Raw genomic sequence first — 20,195 nt, 5'->3', positions numbered from 1 at the left:
CGGTAACGAGATGAAACTTGGCTATCCACAACGTCTGACGTAAGGTTGAAGGCGCACAGGGATAACGATGGAAAGACGGACAGAGATCAAGAGTCGAGCGAAGCTGATGGGCGAAACAGGGTGAAAGAGCGGGAGCGAAAGGAAAAGGAAGAAGAGGGGGGGGGGAAACTTTCGTCGGAGGACGGTTTGCTCGCGATAGAGACCGGAGGGGCCTGCGATAGAGGACGCGGCGGGGGATGAGAAAACGAGGGAGGAATAGGGTTGGAAACGCGGGAGAGAAGAATGGAGGCGAAGGTTGCGGGACGCGCAGCAGCGCGGCGCCGAGAGAGGAACGGGATATAGAGGGAGAGAGAGAGAAAAAGAAAGAGGGAGCGAGCGCGAGGGAGAGGAAAGAGTGAGACGGAGGCAGAGTGAAGGGTGGAGAACGGCGGCGGAACAGGGGTGGTACACGGGTGAGGAGAGAGAAAGCCCGAGGCGGGGGTTCGTGGGGGGTAGGATCGGTTGGGTCGTATGTTGCGGGCTGCTGCGGCTCGGGCGCGACAGTTCTGCTCCGGCCACCGGCGGTAGATTTTCGCGGGTGCCGCGCGGCGTACTTCCGCGAGAGGACCAACCCCATACGCGCGCCAGCGAGGGAGAGAGAGAGACGAAAAAGAGGGAGAGAGAAAGAGAGGGAGAGAGAAAGAGACAGAGGGGTGGAAGGAAGGAGGGTGTGCGAGCGCGCAGCGGGGCTCCTCTCTCGATCCGCATCGCGCGCCCGTAACCTTCCGCGGCCTCGGCTGTCCTCGTTGGCGATAACGAGCGGCCGCGGGGCGGTTTTCCGCGCGCGCGGCGGAGCGGCGGCCGAAGACGGAGCGCAGCGGTGGTGCCGGGAACGGCGAACGAGGAGAACGGGGACGACGGTGGCACAGGACGGAAGGGGGACAAGGCCGGAACGCGGCGGCCTGAAACCGAGACGGACGGGGGATCAATCGGCGACGGTATGAGGAGACGCCTCGGGGCGCCCACCACGGCTACTGTCTCATCGTCAGCGAGCGAGAACGGCCGCGTTGCCATTGCCACTACGCGCCGCTGCTTGGCACACGAACGTACGCGAGCGCTCGACGCGCGATGGGCGCCGGATACGAACGTTGACTGCCTGTCGGACGTGTCACCGCGGCCACCTCGGAGGGGACTCCTGTCGTCCCCGATCTAAAAATCGCGATCTAAATCGCCCTCTCGCACGCGAAAAACTCCGGCTGAATCCCCGTGCGACGGATACGCGCGTATCCTCGAGAACAACGCGGGGAGGGAGAGACGCGCGACAGGATTCCAAGGGCTAAACGACACGCGCACCCTGCTGCTGCTGCTGTTGCTGCTGCTGCTGCTGCTGCTGCTGCTGCGCGAATACTCCGTTGTAAACGATATATAGAAAGATACGTAGCGACGAAGAGATCTTCGCACACACGTGGCGTTAAATCTCTCGAAATAATCGCCGAAACGAAAGGGAAGAAACTGCGATAGTTAATGGAATTAGGAGAACGCTCGATGGATCCGCCCGGAATTTCGCGAACGGGTATCCGCGTATCCCACTTGCGCGAGCTCTCGCGAAGTTAGAGCGCTCCACGGTAGAGGGGTGGCTTCGGAGGGGGAGAAAAAGCGCGCCGGGGGTCATCGACGGTAACTGGGACACCGCGGGCCGACGCGATCCTAGTTTCGGGGACAGCGCGTCCCTTAACCTTCTCGGTGCTGAACACGCGTCAAAACCGAGAGAGTCGGAAAGTTTTGTAAAGTAGGAGAAGAAGGAGATTTTTGAAAGAAAGAAAAACGATCGTTCCGGGGCTTCTCCCCGTCGACTAATCGTCACTACTACGCCCCGAATTTACGTAGACGTATTACTAAATGTGAGTGATATATCGCAATCGTGTGGAGTCTTTCCATCCCTGTCGTTAATCTCGAAGCAGCGAGAAGGAGCGCATTTAAGCGCATTTAAGGCTAAACGCACGTTCAGCACCGTCCGACACGCCGGAATAATTTTGGGGCGACCGATTACTGTACTTAGTACAGTGAAACATTAATGCGTTCGATAAAAAAAACAAGTGCGTATACACGCATGTATATACGGGTACACACAGACACGCACACAAACGCGGAACACCGCACGAATCTATATTAGATACATGTATACACATACATGTTAAAAATTTATTTAAATACATCGTAGATAAATATATAAATATTATACGTGTGTTAAACCATTTCATAGAGATCTAAATAACGACGTTGACAAATTACATAGTATATCACGTTACGCGATTCTCGATAATCAAATATCGATAATTCGACCGCACGGAAAAAAATAATACTCGCGAGAGAGGGAATAACTCCCAGAGAAAATTAAAAATTGTACAACCGAAAAGAGAAGCGCGAGCGGTGAAAAAACGAAGAAAAGTTACTCGCTCCTACGAGGCAGTTACGCGTTCTACGAGGACACGGAGGAAGAGCGAGAGGAAGGAGATACTTAAATACTTGTACCGTGAGACTCGAGCGGTCGTATGCGTTACATGTGGTAACGAAAGTCGAATACCTGAAACAATCCTTATCGATCAGCCGATCGAAGAAACTGCCACGAAACATTTGCCAATTACGTTAACGGAAAGAAAAAAAAAGAGAGAGAGGAACTTACGGGACTCTCTATTCCTCGTCAATGCGCGCAAGTACTCGCGCGAGTCCACGGTGCTCAATTAGGCATATAAGTACAAAGACACGCAGGCGTGCAAATTATTTTTCTCGATCGAGATGTGCATCCCTATATACGTTAGCAAGTAAGCGCATCGAGTCTGTCCAAAAGGAATCCCCTGAGTGAGGAAACCAACTCAGACGATCCTCGATCTACCTCAACGACTGTCGGCTCAGCCTCACTTCCTTCGAGCGTATCCCTCGGCAAGAAATCATTGAGGGAGTACCACTATTGCGAATCTCGTCCAACTGAAAGTCCTAGAACTTAAAATCTTCTGACCATCGACCCTCGATTATTGTCACTACGCATTCTCGGAGCAAGATACCCTTACACGATCCACCGCATATGTTATTGAAGTCAAGTTCTCGATCGAACTCGAGAGATTTTTCGACGGGCGCTTAATTCCGTTGCTCGCTACCGATACGAATATTTCGGCGCTATTAAACATGAGAAACGCCGAATAAATTTGTAAGATGATCGATGTAAGCGGACGCGCAGCCCTCGTGTGTTTCGAGTCGCGCGAAATCTCGATCGTTGTTCGCTCAATCCTCGAGCTCGTCGGGCGATAGATAAGACTCGATAGTAATTGTTACATACAGCGAGTATCTGTCTTCGGGGTCGATTGAATGCTGACGATTAGGGTCTCAAGTCGACGCACGTTACATCGTGCGTGATCACGCGTTGTGCATTTCGCAAATCAAGGAAGTGATATGCTCTATCTCACGCGGATGCGCGGACATGATAATGCTGGCGGCGAGAGATGAGATTAGAGCGCCAAGAAGAAGAGAAAGAGAGAAGAAACAGCTGCACCGCGGGACAAAGAATAGGAGCCGCACTAAGAAAGACATACAGCCATGTCATGGGAGTCTATCTCGTCCAGGGATTACCTCGGGCAAGTATTGTTGCTTACAGCACGAAATAAATTAGCAAATTCCAATTACGAATTTCAAAATACGAGAATAGCTACATATGATCTAATACAGTACATTTTGATTATTAAAAATTGATTATTCGTTAGAAAATAATATTATTGCACAAGCGTACATAATAATAAGAAATTTATATATAATTTTCACTTTCATATCGTTGTATGTTAATGTTAACGGACAATTGTTCGAGCATTTACTTTAAGAAGGAATGGACAATTGTAATAATAATAATAATAATAAGCTGAGATTACTTATGTTGATATACATAAATATATTTTGATTATCTCGTTATTTATTAGGTTCAGAGTCAATAAATGGTTATACACTTTTACTCAGAATTGAACGTACTTTCTAATTGCGACATGCAAAATATAATATTCTATTTAAGAAACAAAATTAACTTTTAAATCTCTGCAATCCTTTTACTTATAAAAAGAGGTCATTACATATACTATGTAATAACCCTCTTAAAATCATGCAACTTTTGTATGTAACAAGTTTTCAAAGCATAATTTCTATTTTTACTACAAAAATTATTTACTACATATAGCATATCAAAGTAATCAACAATTCTTTTATTGAAAGAAAAAAAAGTAAAATATATATTGGAATGCGTTTGTACACATATACGTTTAAAAATCATACAGCAAATATACATGCTTGCTTGAAATATGAAATAAACGGTTACTACATCTTTCTGAAAGAAAAAAGAATATAAAAATACGCGTTTCTCACGTTTATAAATCTAAAACAAGGATTAGAAAAATAGGAAAATGTTAAGACCTGTCAGGATTACATATATGATTATAATTCCTTGAATTTTTCACCCTTTTTTTCCAGATTGTAACAGCCAATCTATGAGTTGTCGTTAAGATACTTTTTAACATTAACTTATTCCCTCTGCTCGACTTTACATTCATCGTTATATTTATACTAACATTACAATATCTTGATCCGAGTGATCTTATTAGCTACCCAGATTCTTTTAAATCTTTTAAATCATTTTCGTTTGCTTTAACAAAGAAATTATTATCCAAAGTATTAAAAATAATCTTTTATATAATACTGAAATGATGACATGTAATTACATTTTTTTAACATATATTAGATAAGCAAATGTAACGAAAAGCAGCATATATTTATTGTAACTAGAGTGTGTTTCAGTAGCCTTTTAAAACGTCCTTAACTTAATATAAAATACTGTGCTTTGTAACATTATAAATCGATGCAAAAATGTATAAAAACAAGTTTCAGTAAGGCAGAAATGACCTATTAAGGTCTAACGAAATAGGTCGCTCTTCATTTTGCTAATTAATATAATAAAAGAGTAATTATGAAAATTGCTTTCTTGTATAATAATAAAAAATCATATTTGATATTTAGAGAAATCACTAAAAGAGCAAATGGAAAATTACGTAAAAAAAATCGTTGCTATATATTGAAAAAGCAATAACACAAAAGTAATATCGTAAAATCTTAATTTACCCTATTAAATATTTTTTCGGACTTTATTTGGATAACCTTTGTGACAAGCAGAACGCGTTGCAAGAATAAATTTTATGATACAGAAATAGAACTATTGTGAATCAGAAATCCTATGATTATAATTGGATACGTTAATTATGCAAACATTTTTCACGCTATTTAAAAAAGTGTCGTTGACTTCAAACGAGTTTCGCATAAAGTCATTGCGAGATCAAGTAAGGACAGGATGCTTAAGGGAAGTGGAAGGCGATGGGGGACGACAGGGGCAGGGGCAGGGGCAGGGGCAGGGGCAGGGGCAGGTGCCTTGTATTTCGTTGATCGACCTCGACGCGTGGAAGAACCGGGGGATGGTTCGATTTTCCACTTAGAATCGCAACGCCGTACCGTATCTCGTAGCTCGCGAGTAAATGGGTCAGCAAAAGAGGTCGCAGGTGCCTCGCCCACCTAGCGAACGTAGTGGGAAAGCGATAGAGTGTCGTATACTCTTCGCTTTACACGATACGGGCTTGTATACATACATACACACCGAGGGCACAAACGAGCGGGTATGCGCGCGCGCACAGGCACGCGACTGTTTTGGGAAGAACTTTAGCAGGAGTGGAAAGTAATTTGCGACGGGAAGCGTGATTTTCACGGGGTTGTGCTATCGAGCGTTAGACACAAGATAGTTCTCTTTTGCTTTAATTAGTTTTCACGTCACATGATTACTAATTAATACTCCTTAGCAATATTTTCCGATAATATATACTATTATATAGTCGTTATTTAGCGATTTCCTTAATGCACTAAATGTACCATAATATATGTTTTAATTTAAAAAATTGTTATTCTCGTTGCGAAAAAAAGTAATCTTCTTTTGGGGAAAGTGTTGACAATTATAAAAATCAATGATACTTTAAAAAATATATGAAAAAAACACGAGATCCACTTTCATACACTTAATAAATAAATTATTAATACGAAATAAGATTAGAAATAGTTACTTATAAAAACCCTTTGGATATATGGGACTGTGAATGAGATATCCGGGAGGAAACAATAGTGTGTTGATTAATATTTCCATTAACGTTCAAATATACGTAAATATATACAACGTGAAACTAAAAAACGTAAAAAATATCATTTGTTATCCTAATACATAAAAGAAACGAAAGAAGAAAATGTAGTTGATGACTGTAATTTAGGGCGAGTATATTCTAGTGAAAAGTTTCGCTGTGCCTCGGCACAGAATTGAAAGAAAAAGGATACAAATAAATTTCAGTTTTGTGGGATATAGAGCAAATGTGCAATGGTCGCATTGCGGTAGAGTAGGTAAGAACCGTGATTTTACACAGGGTGTCCCAGACATATCTCGCTACCTTTCACCTAGAGACGGTTCGATCAATATGGAGTCGTTTTTCTTCTTTTCACGAAAAGATAAAAAGATGGTAGTCTCTGATGGAGTTGTATAAAGCAATTAAACGTGATTGGCCTTTTGAAAAACTCAATTGCGCAGAAATGGTAATTATACCGTACCTTTATTTTATTTTATGCGAATTGTAACGTGCTTCGATTCAACATTTTAGATATATTAAGACAATTAATGCCCGAAATATAATAGAGCTCGCTTTAAAAACTGAGTTGCAGGATAAAATGAGTTGCAGAATTTTCAGAGAGAGAGAGAGAGAGAGAGAGAGAAATTCGCTTGTGCAACTGAGAATTGATCCAGAAATTCATAAATGAAAAGCAATGCAGTAGCTACATATGGGATACCCTGTGTACCTTGTAACTTCCCTAACGCGCAGTTTGCAAACTCAACCTCTGGGACGACAGCCAAAAGCGGTTTATCTCTGCGTGCTCCTTCCGTTCGTCCTAGAAATAAATTAAGAGTCTGCACATGTAACCTATAGGAGGTCAGTTGCCCACATCCATCATCTAACGCAGACATTTGACACGCACTCGCACGATATTGACTAAAGTGGAGAGAAGCTTTACATCCAAAAAATGATAGTTCAATTGTATTTTCAAACATTTTACGAATCGCTAATTGTAACGTATAAATAGAAAATTAATAGAAAATTTTAATGGTAATGTTCGTACATATTATCGTATAACATACGATGTAAATGGTATTATTTCTTAATTGAGCGTTAACATTTAAATTTTTTATTGCAAGTGAACCATAATAATTAATAATGTAATGACACATCTATATAATATGAGTATGTATGGGTATCGGTACGTATACAATGTACATACGAGTAGAGAGAATATTTTTGCAAGAAATTTCTAAGAAATACATGATCCTAAAAAGAAATAATTGCAGGCGTATCAAATTAGAATACATGTATAGTTTCTTCCTATCGTGATAATATGTATTTAAATGTTCTTGTAATTTATTCTTATGAAATATTTTTGTTCATACCAATTTACTGTGTATAAATTTCATGTGTCGTCGATTTACGCAATTGTCGAGAAGAGAACACAGTTCTACTTTATTATATCGCAAGTAAAAATCACCCAAGCGCGAGAAAACAATTTCAGAATTCCTACAGAACTTAAACGATCGATGTTGTGAAAATATCACAGAGCGCTCGGTTACGTCTTCTTTAAATTCCTTTCATCGGATTTTACGGAGAGTATGGAATTCCACGGCTGCTCTCTTTCGAGCCGACCTTTGCTATCTTTAAACAGTCAGCGATAGTGATCATGGCCTAAGCAGATTTTCCGATAATATAAAGTGATATTTTATAATAATACTTTTTAATAATTTCAAGATACATTTGTCAAACAAATGATACTTTTGAGAATTTTATAGCAAATATTTGCATGGTTTGAAAAACAACGGAATATTATATTTATAATGGACATTAAGTGATTGATTAAAGTATAAAGTAATCGATAATTGTATCATTTATCTAAAGAGTTAATATTTGCGCCATGCAATATCCATTCCATGGTACATATCATTGAACGTTTGGAAAATTTACAGCGGATCGGCGAGTCATCAACTCTCTGCGACCGCGCTGCTGGGTAGCCCTGATGGATCGAGACACCCACTCGACGTCTGCGAGTTCGCCGAAGAGGATTACCGGCATCAAAATGGCAACGGTAATAATGGTCATTACCAAAATGGCAGGTCGGGCACTGGTATATGGGAATGTCTTATAAGCTGCAGAAAACGACTCGATCAACAATTAGCACGAAGGAGGGTAAGTATCTCACATAATGTATCCATTCTTCTTAATTCTCATGGGACAAGTGAAAATGAACGGTTAGATTTAATAGACAAATGATCTTGAATACATAAGAGTCTTACTACAAAATTACATTCGATAATAAATTTCAATAAATAGTAAAAAAAATATGTATTTTAAACTTTTATGTTATTAAGTTAAATACATTAAATTAATATATTAACACGTTTCATGCCACGTGGATCACCGATGATCCACACTGGACATTCCGTTCAGACCGTTATTTGATTTTGGCTTCTTTATTATTAATAAGTATTTTCATATTAAATATTAATATTAAATAAATGTTTAATAAAAATATTTTTGTTTTGCATTGCATTTTGTACATTAGATTTTTTATGATAAATTTTTTGTTTTGCAATTATTATGGAACACAATTTTTTTAACTGTAATGAACACATACTGAGTCATCGGTGATCCACGCGGTGTAAAGGACAAATTACGTAAAATTAGTCGGGCATGAAACGTGTTAACCAATCATTTGATAAATATATAAAAAGTTATAAAGATAAATATATAAAAATTTAATAAACATAAACTTCCTATTAACCAAAGTAATATTTATTACAAATTTTATTACAATTGCAAACTACAAACGTAAACAAGTAATTAAAATATTACAGAGATGCGTTAGATATAAATATCACATCTGGTTATAATGTCGCCATTATTTGTCACGTTTTAATGCACGTTTCATTTCAAGTATCAATTTATTAATAAAGCTCTTACTTCGAAATGTGTGCCAAGTGTTTTATTTTGAAACGCGAGGGGCGATTATAATTTTAGACAAACGCGCTTAGAAGCGGAATTGGCTACACGCCACGATAACACTTACCGAATTATTAATGATCTTACAAATTAATTCAATTATAATTGATTCTTTAAACTATTACTTGACCATTAACCATTGAACTCGTCTAATGTGTCAAAGCGATTGGGGAGTATAATATGTCAAACGGGTATATCTGTAACAGTATCCGAGGACCCTCTCAAGCAAACGACGGGGCATGACGGCTACATAACGAAGCATATTTCGCGGACGAGTATGCTTTATCGGTCACTGTCAAGTTCACGATGTGCATGCCGTAGCTGCGGTCACGCTATTCTTTCGTAACCACTAAAACCGAAGTACCGGTCGTACTGTGTTTACCGTTCTGGATGCGTTTCACCCAGAGAAACTTATGATTTCGTGTCCCGCGTCTGACAGCTTATTCATGATACCTGCTTCATGTAGTAACAAGCGTAATTTGCGTTTACGTTTTCATCAAAGCTATCCGATAACTCAATCGAATTGTAAGATTATGGAAAAGTATAAAATTCATATTGTTAAGTCACATTTATCATTAAAAAATTATCATCAAAATTCATAGTTTCCCTTTTTTTATTTTCTATGCAAAGTAACTGTAAAAATTTAACGTTTTGTTACACATGCTACAATTTTAATAAACTTGATCACTACAACTTTAATGAATTATTAATATTTTAACGCAGAGAAAGAAAGAAAGAGAAAGAAAAAAACCTTGTCTCAAAGATAATTGTTTAAAGATAAATTCTATTTCTTTGTTGTATTATGTTAATGATTATAAGCATTAAGATTTATTCATGCAATCTTGCATGCAATCTATTTGATTTTTCTGAATTCTGCCACTAATACCGCTGCTTACAATTAGTACTGTTACTACTTTGTTCCTCAGATCACATTTCTCAAGATTTCGCAAGATTGTCGAAATTATAGCAAATAAACAGGTTCGCGTATCACTAAGGCTGGATTCGGGGAGTGCGCTATTAGCGCTATTTGCTTATTCTATCCTTGTTTTACACCTGATGAGCGATAAAGATAGAACGATGCAATAGCGCTAATAGCGCGCTCCCCGAACGCAGCCTAAACCTTTGCTCCGTTATATACAATATATGTATATAATATATAATTTTAATGAACAGGAATTACATCCCTCGGTCGTGCACACGCACGAGATACATTTTTATGTGCCTTACGAGAAGCTATTTATATTTTATCGTAGGATTTAATCTGCCAGGGACAAAGTTCATGGTTAAATCGATACGGCCTTCTACCTTTGCTCGTATTATCTACGCGAGAGCTATTGCTGCGTGATAAAGACCATAACACCTATCGTGACTTCTTCTTCCTGGATAGGGAAGCTCTATTACCTGAACCCCGTTTTACAAGACGTATAATTGAACGGTGTTACCGAAACATGAGTTTATTCACTAGGTGGCACGTTGAGTAAGCTTAATTTAAAATGCAATGCTATATTACTCTCTGTCCTAGTTACATGTACAATATATTTTCGCTTTTAACGTTAACGGATTAATTTATTTTTACATAATACTCTGTAGTAATTAAGCAATAAAATTAAATAGTGATTAAAAAACAATTTTTCCAAAAAATTTTTCAAAAAATTAAGAAAAACATATAGGAAGTTCACGGAGTACCATTTCATTTATTATATAAGTCATTTTTCAAAAGTAAAAGTTGGTCAGTCATTAAAAAATCAAATTAAATAAAAAGATTTTATTGATAAAAAGTATCTACACATCTACTGTTTTTTTTTTTTTCTAAACGCTTTTTATATTAGCGCAGCTTTTTTATGCCTTTGTATAGAATCCACCGTCTGGGAGTTTAACAAGTTCAACATCGCTATATGCTTTCTCCTCGCTCTCCTCGAATCGTTGAGAACCAAGCCTCACTTCTTGAAATGAAAGAAAATGACATCAGAAATTGTTCTCTTCCACGACAATATACGTGAACACACCGTAACTCGCATTGTGCAAAAAATTTGGCAATTTAAATGAGGAATTTTTGAGCATCTTCCGTACCTGTATACCGCACCAAGTGATTTTCACATTTTCTTCCAGCTGAAAAAGTAGCTTAAGTTTCAACGGTTCGCGAGGAGAGATAGAAGTAGTTGAAAGTAGCGACGCTGAACTCCCAGGCAGCGAATTTCTATGCATAGGGCATAAAAAAGTTTATGCCTCAATATAAAAAGTGCTTAGAAAAAAAAACGGTAACAACTAAGTAAAAAAATAAGGCACGTAAATATTTTTTCACAACACCTCTACGGAAAGTTCGACTTTCCATGCCTGTAGAGAGGGGCGAAAGCGGTCAATTTCACGCCAAGGCGGCATAGCGGGCGGAAAGTAACCACTTTCCTCCCTAGGGCGGAAAGTGGTTACTTTCCGCCCGCTATGCCGCCTTGGCGTGAAATTGACCACTCTCGCCTCTCTCTAGGCATGGAAGTCGAACTTTACGTAAAGGTATTGTGAAAAATATCATGTGCACCTCGGGGCAAAAGCTTTTTCAGACTCGTGTGATTGCCGCCCTCGCCTTCGGCTCGGGCGGCAAACTTCACACTCGTCTGAAAAACGCTACTTTCGCCCCTTGGTGCACAATATACTATTTTTAATCAATAATAAATCTTTTTACCTCAATTAGTTCTTTTTACTGATTAAGCTACGCTTATTTTTACATGCGCCGTACAACGCTTCTTTTGTAAAGAGAAAATGTAAATCTTTTTATATTTCGTCCGGAGAGAGAGAGAGAGAGAGAGAGAGAGAGAGAGAGAGAGAGAGAGAGAGAGAGAGAGAGAGAGAGAGAGAGAAATATTATATACGAATTATATAATATATAGAGAATTATATAAAACTACGTGTCGTGCTTCATAAAATTACATTGTAAGTTGTAAGTCAGAAACTCATAAACAACGAGCTTTATAATCATTGTTTTATAATTATTGTCTATTAATATTGCCTGTATTAATAGTGTGTGCAATTTCCTCTTTGACTTGCTTATATACGCTCTTGAATATTGCATCTCCGCTTAAGAGGGCCGTTATTAACTCAATGTCAATTTCATGAGCATCGATCTCAAGGTCTCATTGGGCGTGCGGGTCTGACTATAGTTGATATGAGGAAACTGGAAATGTGCTGGGATATTCGATAAATAGTCCAGGTACAAGGACGTGTGCGATCGGCAGAAATTCAAGGACTTATCGAGATAAGGTGTTAAATCACGCGATGTGAATTTCATAGATGAGTGATTTAAAAAGGCGATAAATGATTAATAAAATTTCATTTTCTCTCCCGCGCGACGTCCGAGCTCGTTCTTTATAACGCCCCTTTGTGAGGGATTTCGCGATAAATAAATCAGCACGTGCAGCAAATAGGACACGTAAAATGCTGAAATTCCATTTATTTTGTGACTCAGGTGGAGCAAGGATTGAAATTGTACCGGGCTCATAAACAACAAGCCGCGGTTAGAAAATGGAGGGGCGCCTTGAAGAGCATCAGACACCGCGAAGATAAGTTTGCTCTTCTCGGTTACTTGTATCAGGCGTACATGGATTGGGGCAAATACAGGTAGATCATAGTAGTATATAAGTTGTAATGTTTTTTCCAGTTCTATTGTCACCTTTGCTTGCACTATTTTCACATACACAAAGTGAAAAATCCGCATAGACGTATATAATAGACTAAGCATTCCCATTGGAGATCTTCCGGCAAGATCTGAAGGACAGACGATATGCTTGCAGCACTGATCTCTATATATAACAGCACAAAAATTCCTTTGAATACGCCATCCAATGTTATATAGAGATCAGTGGCTTGCAGAGACGATTTCCTTTTCTAACATTTAGGTTAGGACCTATTAGAAAAGGAAATCGTCTCTGCAAGCTTCCTGCAAGCATATTTTCTCTTCTTCAGATCTTGTAGGAAGCTTTCCAATGGGAATGCTTAGTTTATTATATACGTGAATACGTCTATGGTTATCCATATTATTAAAAATATAATCTAGAGAAAGGAAGTAAACAAATCAAACCAGATATTAATTTTCATATGAAAGGTATTATGTAAATATATTACGATATATCATATCTTATTATTAAAAATTAATACATAAAGAATGCCCAACATTCCGTTTAAAGATTAAAGTTGAGTTTTTCAGTTTTATGACTGTTTTACTTTTCTTTCCTCCTTACGAAAGTGTTGCCCTTTCCAATATTTTAATACTACGATTCTTCCATCGTGCAATTTTTCTCCTTTTAGAGACAGCATTGAATTTGGTAATAAGCAACTATGCATTTCGGAGGAGTTGGATTCGCCAAACATGCGGGCAGAAGCGTATTTGAACTTGGCCAGGGCTCACGAGAGATTAGGCGCCCTGGATAGAGCGTTAGATTACGCTCGGCACAGGTTTGAGCCTCTTTCATTCGTTATATGACCTATGTAAATAATGTAATGTCAACTTTCGAGAAATCTAAAATAGATACGTAATGTACGCGGTATATCTGTATTTCTCTATTGTAATACAGTTAATAGTTGTTGATAGAGCGTCGATATAAGTCGAAATGTTATCTAATGTACCTCTGATTATGATCTTAGTGGTGATAATTCTAAATTTGAGGAGAGAGATAATCGAGACCGTTCGTAATCAATAGGCGAATATGACGTCAATTGTCTAAGCGCAATGATTTTTACTGACTATCTACATGTGTATGTATGCTAATATCTATAATTTTGCATTCTCGCAGCTTGTATAACGAGTGCGATCAGTGCGCGACTGCTGGATTAGTTCACTTAACCGTAGGCAGAGTCCACTTAGAGCTAGCAGGATTCTGTAAAGCCTTGGAAGCGTTTCAAAGAGCCCACAAAATCGCCCACTCCATTCAAGATCCCTCCTTAGAACTGCAGGTAATTAGAACCCTTTGTTTGCTAGTTTCCTCTTTCGCACGAGTATGTAAGCGCGCATTGTTGTTACGATGTTTGTTAATTAATGGACGGTGCAGGAACGATTAGAAAAGCAGCAGTTGTGACTTGCGAGATAAGCTGAATTCATTTTTCGTATCGCCTAATCTTTATTTCATTTCTCGATTAGTCGATTAGCAGCATCTTTAACCCACTTGCGTCGTGAAAAAAAAAAAAAACTCTATTTCGTAATGCAATGAATTTGCGATGAAGTATTTTTATTCCTTGCTTCGGAAATTTTATTTTTATAACATCAACATCTAATCTAATGAAGGAAGAAGATTAGGTCGCAATCAAAAGATGTTTTGGTAATATTTTCTTTTCTTTCTTTCATATAAGACATATACTCGAGCTAATGCTCATGTAGAAGTTTTCCTTCATTGATGATCTCTTAGTACGTTCGCCCATGATAGTGACCTACTCTGATTACGTGGGATTTCTTTTCCAGGTGTACGTCGGTTTGTCGGAACTCTTCTGCAGATTACAAGACGCGGACAAGAGCGCGAGATACGCGGCAAGAGCTTACGATCTTTCCAGAAGTTTACAGCTGGGAGATCTGAATTCGCGTCATCACAGAGCGGCGTTATTACAAATGGCCGCGGCGCTTAGGAAAAAGGGCGAGCTAGGCGACGCTCATGATTACTGCTCGGTAAAGTTTCAACTTGAAATTTCTCAGGAAAGAGAAAAAGAGAGAAAAGAAACTTACGTCAAAGATAGAAATCAGCGTAAAATTGTATAACCGTTAAATGGTTTAAAATCAAAACGATATCGCGAATTTTTCCACCAACTTTAATTTTCAATCTCACAATTCTTTTTCCTCCGTCACGCGATATATTCATGTTTTGTCAAAGACATAAATATTTTCGAAGGAAAAGTTCCGTGCAAGAAGCGTCGCGTAATTTATCGAGAATGTTTTATAGGGAAGATTGTATTGATTAATCGAGACCATAATAATATTATTTAGCGATGATATCAATTTCGTTTATGCATTATGCACAGGAGGCAACGCGACTGTCACTAGTTTCTGGCGACCAAGCCAGTTACGCTCGAAGCATCCGTATTATGGGAGACATTTATAGAAAAAAGTCGGATATAAATGTGAGTAATTCACACTAAGTTATCGGTGTGCCCTTTCTCTTAGCTTTTCACATGAATCTTCTAACAATAATATCGCGAGTAATTTTCTTACCTCATTCTCTTTTACTCATATTAATTACAAATAGATGTTATACGCGATTCTCATGCATAAAGTTTACTCGAAAAGCGCAATAATAAATGACATTTGAGGATAAAGATCTTTCCTTTTTCAAACATTCATATGTAAAGGCTGTTATCGCACAATAGGAAATAACGTCAATATATTTATTTGCATATTGCATCAAAAACGTTTCTACAGATAGATTTTTTATCAGCATTCACGTCAAGTGCTACGATGCTATCAGAACCATTCACAGCCTCATTGTTCGTTCCAACATTGTTACGGTACTGTCATCGGTGATAAAAAAAAAACGCCATAACTGAAGCGTTCCTTTGCATGTCACGCATGTTACAAAAGCGATTGTATCACGCTTGCAACGCATACCGCTTTCGTTTTGCTTTTGTTGCTATAAAACCTTTTGAGTGTTGTTGAAGAGTAAATGACAAAAATTTGATGAAACATCCATGAAAGCAAGATAGAATATCGAAAGCGTGATATTTGCATGATTATTAAATTGCAGATTCTAAAACGTTTCCATAAAAGGAATATAAAAAGTTATCATATTTTTGATATTTTACGCGTTCGTTATTTATATTTACATGTGTATTTCTATTTAGACAAATTGGTATAAATTAACTAGGTAAATTTAATTTATAACTTACATTTACCAGATTCAATGTAAACTGGTTTATGTTATACAATGATTAATATTATTATATAACAATAGTACCTAACAACAGAAATACATGGAAATTATAAGCCAGAGAAAAGTAGGATCAATCTGTAATTCTGAGATTATATGCATTCAATGCAATGTGTTTGATTATAAACTTTAGCTAAAATTACAAACAGATCCCGAAAAACTGGAGAATATCTGATCACTTTAGTAATTTATCAAATGTCATGTAATTTATTAAATTACTACGTTATTATGACGTATTAAATCATATAATAAACCTCTCTCTATATTCCAACAAATAAAGTCATATAATATTTACCTATATAGTAAAATAATATATCATTACGAACACTGATAGCGATTTTTGTCTCATTTGCTGCTTGCTCGAATGTCGAATATGATTGCGCTTTTGAGCGATAGAAGCTGCCTGTTGAATTTAATCTGTCTTTTAGTTGGCGATCGCGATGCATATACAATTAGCCTTTAGTTCACGCATCGCGTACGCCGGCCAGCTTGTCAGAGCGATAACATCGGTGAGATAAAGATGGACGTTTTGCAGAAAGCGTTCCGACAGTATGAGAGCGCGATGGGCTCGGCGGCCGCGACTGGCGATCGACTATGCCAGATGGAAGCGATGGACGGCGCGGCGAGATGCCTGGAAGCTCTCAGGCTCCAGCACAAGATATGCAATTGCAGACCCCTCGAGTTCAATACTAGGCTCCTGGAAGTGGCGGGGTCGGTTGGCGCCAAGGTAAACTGCCAATACAGATCACGGATTGTGATGTATGTCGTTCATTCCATTTTCACAGAAACAGAGAGGGAAAGAGAGAGAGCCAGAGAGCATTGGCGATATACTGTGAAATCAATTTCCTTCCTTCTGCCAGACGTAAAAACTTCGGAGTTTTTCTCCTTTTCTTTAGTCTTTGAGGATCAATGCAGCTCAAAACAAATGCAGCGAAGTTTCGCTGATTTGCAACGAATCGAATGTACTGAAGGGAAAGTTAATTCTATTGATTTCAGAAATTAGTTTAGATGTAACGTGAGATATACCTAGTTAACTCTTGCCTCGAGATTTTACTCAAGTAAACAAAATTTCATATCCTGTATCTTGCAAATTTTGTGACATTACAATCAAAGATGATTCTAACATTAAAATAAATTATGGATTATAGTATTTAGAGATAAGATTGTAGATATTTACCGCTGAGATTGTAGATTATCTACAATGGAATTTGTAATTGATAAATTTTAAATACAAAAGCATCACACAGTAATAGAAAAAGTTTCGTCCGAGGCTAAAGATGCGTTGCATGCATTGTTTATCCACACATCTAAAGACTATCGTGAGTTCCAATGAAATGCCGAGAGAGCTATCGACACTACAACGCCGCTGGTACGTCGCACAAGTATTCCATGCATATATTACCACACTCACACCACGCGCACCGAATCCTCCCGCTATTTGTGTCTACGAATCAATGGAGTCGCTTCTCCATTTTGACGCTGTATATACGCGCACACGCAACCAATAACGTAAAATGTGCAGCTTCGTCGGTGCTGCCAAACAGAGCTCAATAAAGATTATTGTTAGTCCGCGAATTAAAACGGTAGGATATTTATAACTTTATTACCGTATTGTATCTTTTCTGCATACAATGAACCAAGGGTTATTAACCGAAGAATATTAATGAAACTTGAAATTCTTGCTGAAAAGGAGAAAAGAAAAGAGACAGAGGTATCTCTAATAATAACATTCTAATGCCACTGAAAAAAATGTCACTATAATATCACTTGATATAATTTACAAACCCACATGATTCTCTGCGAGAAAAGTTCAAACTAAAATTATGAGAATCTGATTGCTTACAGCTTCTGGTGCGAACAGTAAGGTCCAGATTATCGAAAATTTACGGGTCTCTGGGAGACGAGGAGCAAAAGGGACATTATGAGAGATTGGCGATTGCGATGGAGGAAGATTTGGAGTTACGATGCGGCAGCTGCAATGAACCTTTCGGTCTGGAAGCTGATTCCCTGGAAGCATTACCTTGCTCTCACATATTACACGCTCGGTAAGACACGCGGAAAAACTTCAAGACTACTTTTCTGTTAAGAAACAGATGAGCTAAAGCAAGAATCAAGTATAACGTTGGAATCAAGTACAATAATAATGTTGAGTAAAATTCTAATTGCCAAGTCTTTCAAAAGAATATTTCTCCTTATTTTCTCGTGCAACATACATTTGGCAGATGCGCATACGACATCTTGAAAAGACGCGACAAGAAGAAGAAACGTTTATGCCCCGATTGCCACAAGTCTGTCAGTTCACGGCTGTACCTGCATTGCGAAGATCCTCATGGCATGAATACTCTAAATCATAGTTCCTTGAGCCTGGCGTCATTGAGGGCCAGCAGCCTAGCAACACTTGAGGATTGTCATGCGACGAGTAGCGTTTAAAACAAAAAAAACACGCGACGAATTACGTTTATTTTAACGCGTTGGTATCCGCATGCGATTAGATAATTTTAAGGAATCATAATGTGGAAGATAAGAAAACCAAAGGAAAGTAGTACGATACAAAAAGATTTAATGGCAATAAAAAGTGCACGCCTCGATCCAGACTGTTGAATATTACTTCCCCTCTTTCCCAACAAATCTACACGATTTTATCAAAGCAACTAAACATTTCCTCGGTCTATTTTATATTTATATAATAAAGCCACTTTTTCTCATAATTATGGAAACGTAAAACAGCAGTAAAATCGCTCTTTCCAGTTATTGACTTGTATTGCAGATATGACAATTTGTTTTAATCACGGCTCACGTTTTAAAAACTTTTGACCTGTAAAAGGCCATCTGTTGCAATTTAAGTCTGTGAACATATAGCTTCATATGCATTCTTATATGCACAATAAATCGACGGATAATACATATACATATTCTAAAAGTATCCTTAATCTTCATATTAAATAATGACGGCAATCTGTCTTTTTAAGCTGAGATACACATACAATGGATTTATAAGATATTATATTCTGTAATACCTTTAACTTAAAATTTTAATTTCTTATTTACGACAAAACAATTATAGGAATAAATGATGCATTCAAATATCGAAAATTTTACAAGCATAGCCAATACATTACTGCTGATATCATTGCAAATTTAAATTTTTACATACTAATAATCGTCAAGAAAAAACTTTCCAATTCTCTATGATTGTAAAATAATATATCATATCTTATATGTTTTATATATTTGTGTTAATATCGTATACACACTATACACATATAAAATATATTAATACAATTTGTAATACAATTTTTATAAATCCATTATTTCAAGATTAAGATAAGAAATAATTAAACACTCACCACTATGATGCGCAGCAGCGGAATTACACAGCATGGATCTGTAAGATATAAATATATCCAAATATTAAATCAATGTCAAATTAATTGCTGCACAAACTTTAATTTTCTAATTAATCTTGCAATTAGATATTTAATAAGAAAAATGATATAACTTGCAAAACAAAATTTTTGTACATACATACTTAGAATTTGATAAATATACATATGAAAATTTTCTAAATTTTTATATAAATAATCCCAATAATTTCCATAGCTTCTAACTATATAATATTTAATATTTTTTACGTATATATATATTTTTTCATTTTATCCCTCCGTTTGTATACGTTTTTTTTTTCTCTGAGGCAAGTATACGTGGGTCTATCACATTTGACACTATAACACAAGTAATAAATTATAGTAAGTAAATAATCGTTAATTATTCACCCCATGGTCATTCCGCCGTCGCCTGACGCTATGCCTGACTTGCTCCACCTTTCTTGTCCTTCCGTAGCTGCTTTTCACGGTACTCATACACTCGCGACCACTCGCGAAACACGATTAATTCTACTCACGCAACTAAAACGCGCGATAATCGTAACTTTCGTGCGGCTCTGAACGTCAATCGCATGTGACGCGCGGTTGATTACGTTATTATTACTTACAAAAGCTCCGATCCGTTCGACACGACCCATGGCGTCTCACAAATTAACGCGATGATTCCCGCACAGCGGAGAGCGGAGTAAATTCGAAAGTTGCGCGGCAAACTTCGCGCGGTTGGAGCGCGTTTATCGTCGCGGCGCCCGGCGGCACTACACTTGTTGCTCCTAGCTGTGCAT

The 20,195-nt window shown here is 38.1% G+C and overlaps 1 protein-coding gene across 3 annotated transcripts; it reads left to right on the top strand.

Moving 5' to 3' along the window:
• The first annotated feature begins 549 nt into the window (after positions 1-549).
• On the top strand, positions 550-18,624 carry LOC139772227 (43 kDa receptor-associated protein of the synapse homolog). Of its 3 annotated transcripts, none has more exons than XR_011718086.1 (10): positions 550-3,608; positions 8,102-8,321; positions 12,592-12,743; positions 13,431-13,577; positions 13,916-14,075; positions 14,578-14,778; positions 15,129-15,227; positions 16,551-16,757; positions 17,876-18,175; positions 18,253-18,343. XR_011718086.1 is itself a non-coding variant. In XM_071705736.1 (10 exons), the coding sequence occupies exons 1-10, from the start codon at positions 3,571-3,573 to the stop codon at positions 18,458-18,460; spliced, it is 1,632 nt and encodes a 543-aa protein (XP_071561837.1). In that variant the 5' UTR covers positions 556-3,570; the 3' UTR covers positions 18,461-18,624. The 3 variants fall into 3 exon arrangements, 2 of the variants coding, with proteins under 2 accessions (XP_071561837.1, XP_071561838.1); XM_071705736.1 differs by having other exon boundaries at positions 556-3,608; positions 17,876-18,075; positions 18,253-18,624; XM_071705737.1 differs by having other exon boundaries at positions 557-3,608; positions 16,566-16,757; positions 17,876-18,075; positions 18,253-18,624.
• Positions 18,625-20,195: the final 1,571 nt, after the last annotated feature.

This window comes from Temnothorax nylanderi, unplaced genomic scaffold (assembly GCF_030848795.1).
Source record: "Temnothorax nylanderi isolate EJ_2023f unplaced genomic scaffold, tnyl_v1.0 TNYL_tig0047_pilon, whole genome shotgun sequence".
Lineage (NCBI taxonomy): Eukaryota > Metazoa > Arthropoda > Insecta > Hymenoptera > Formicidae > Temnothorax > Temnothorax nylanderi.
This window is presented reverse-complemented; position numbering and strand designations above follow the sequence as displayed.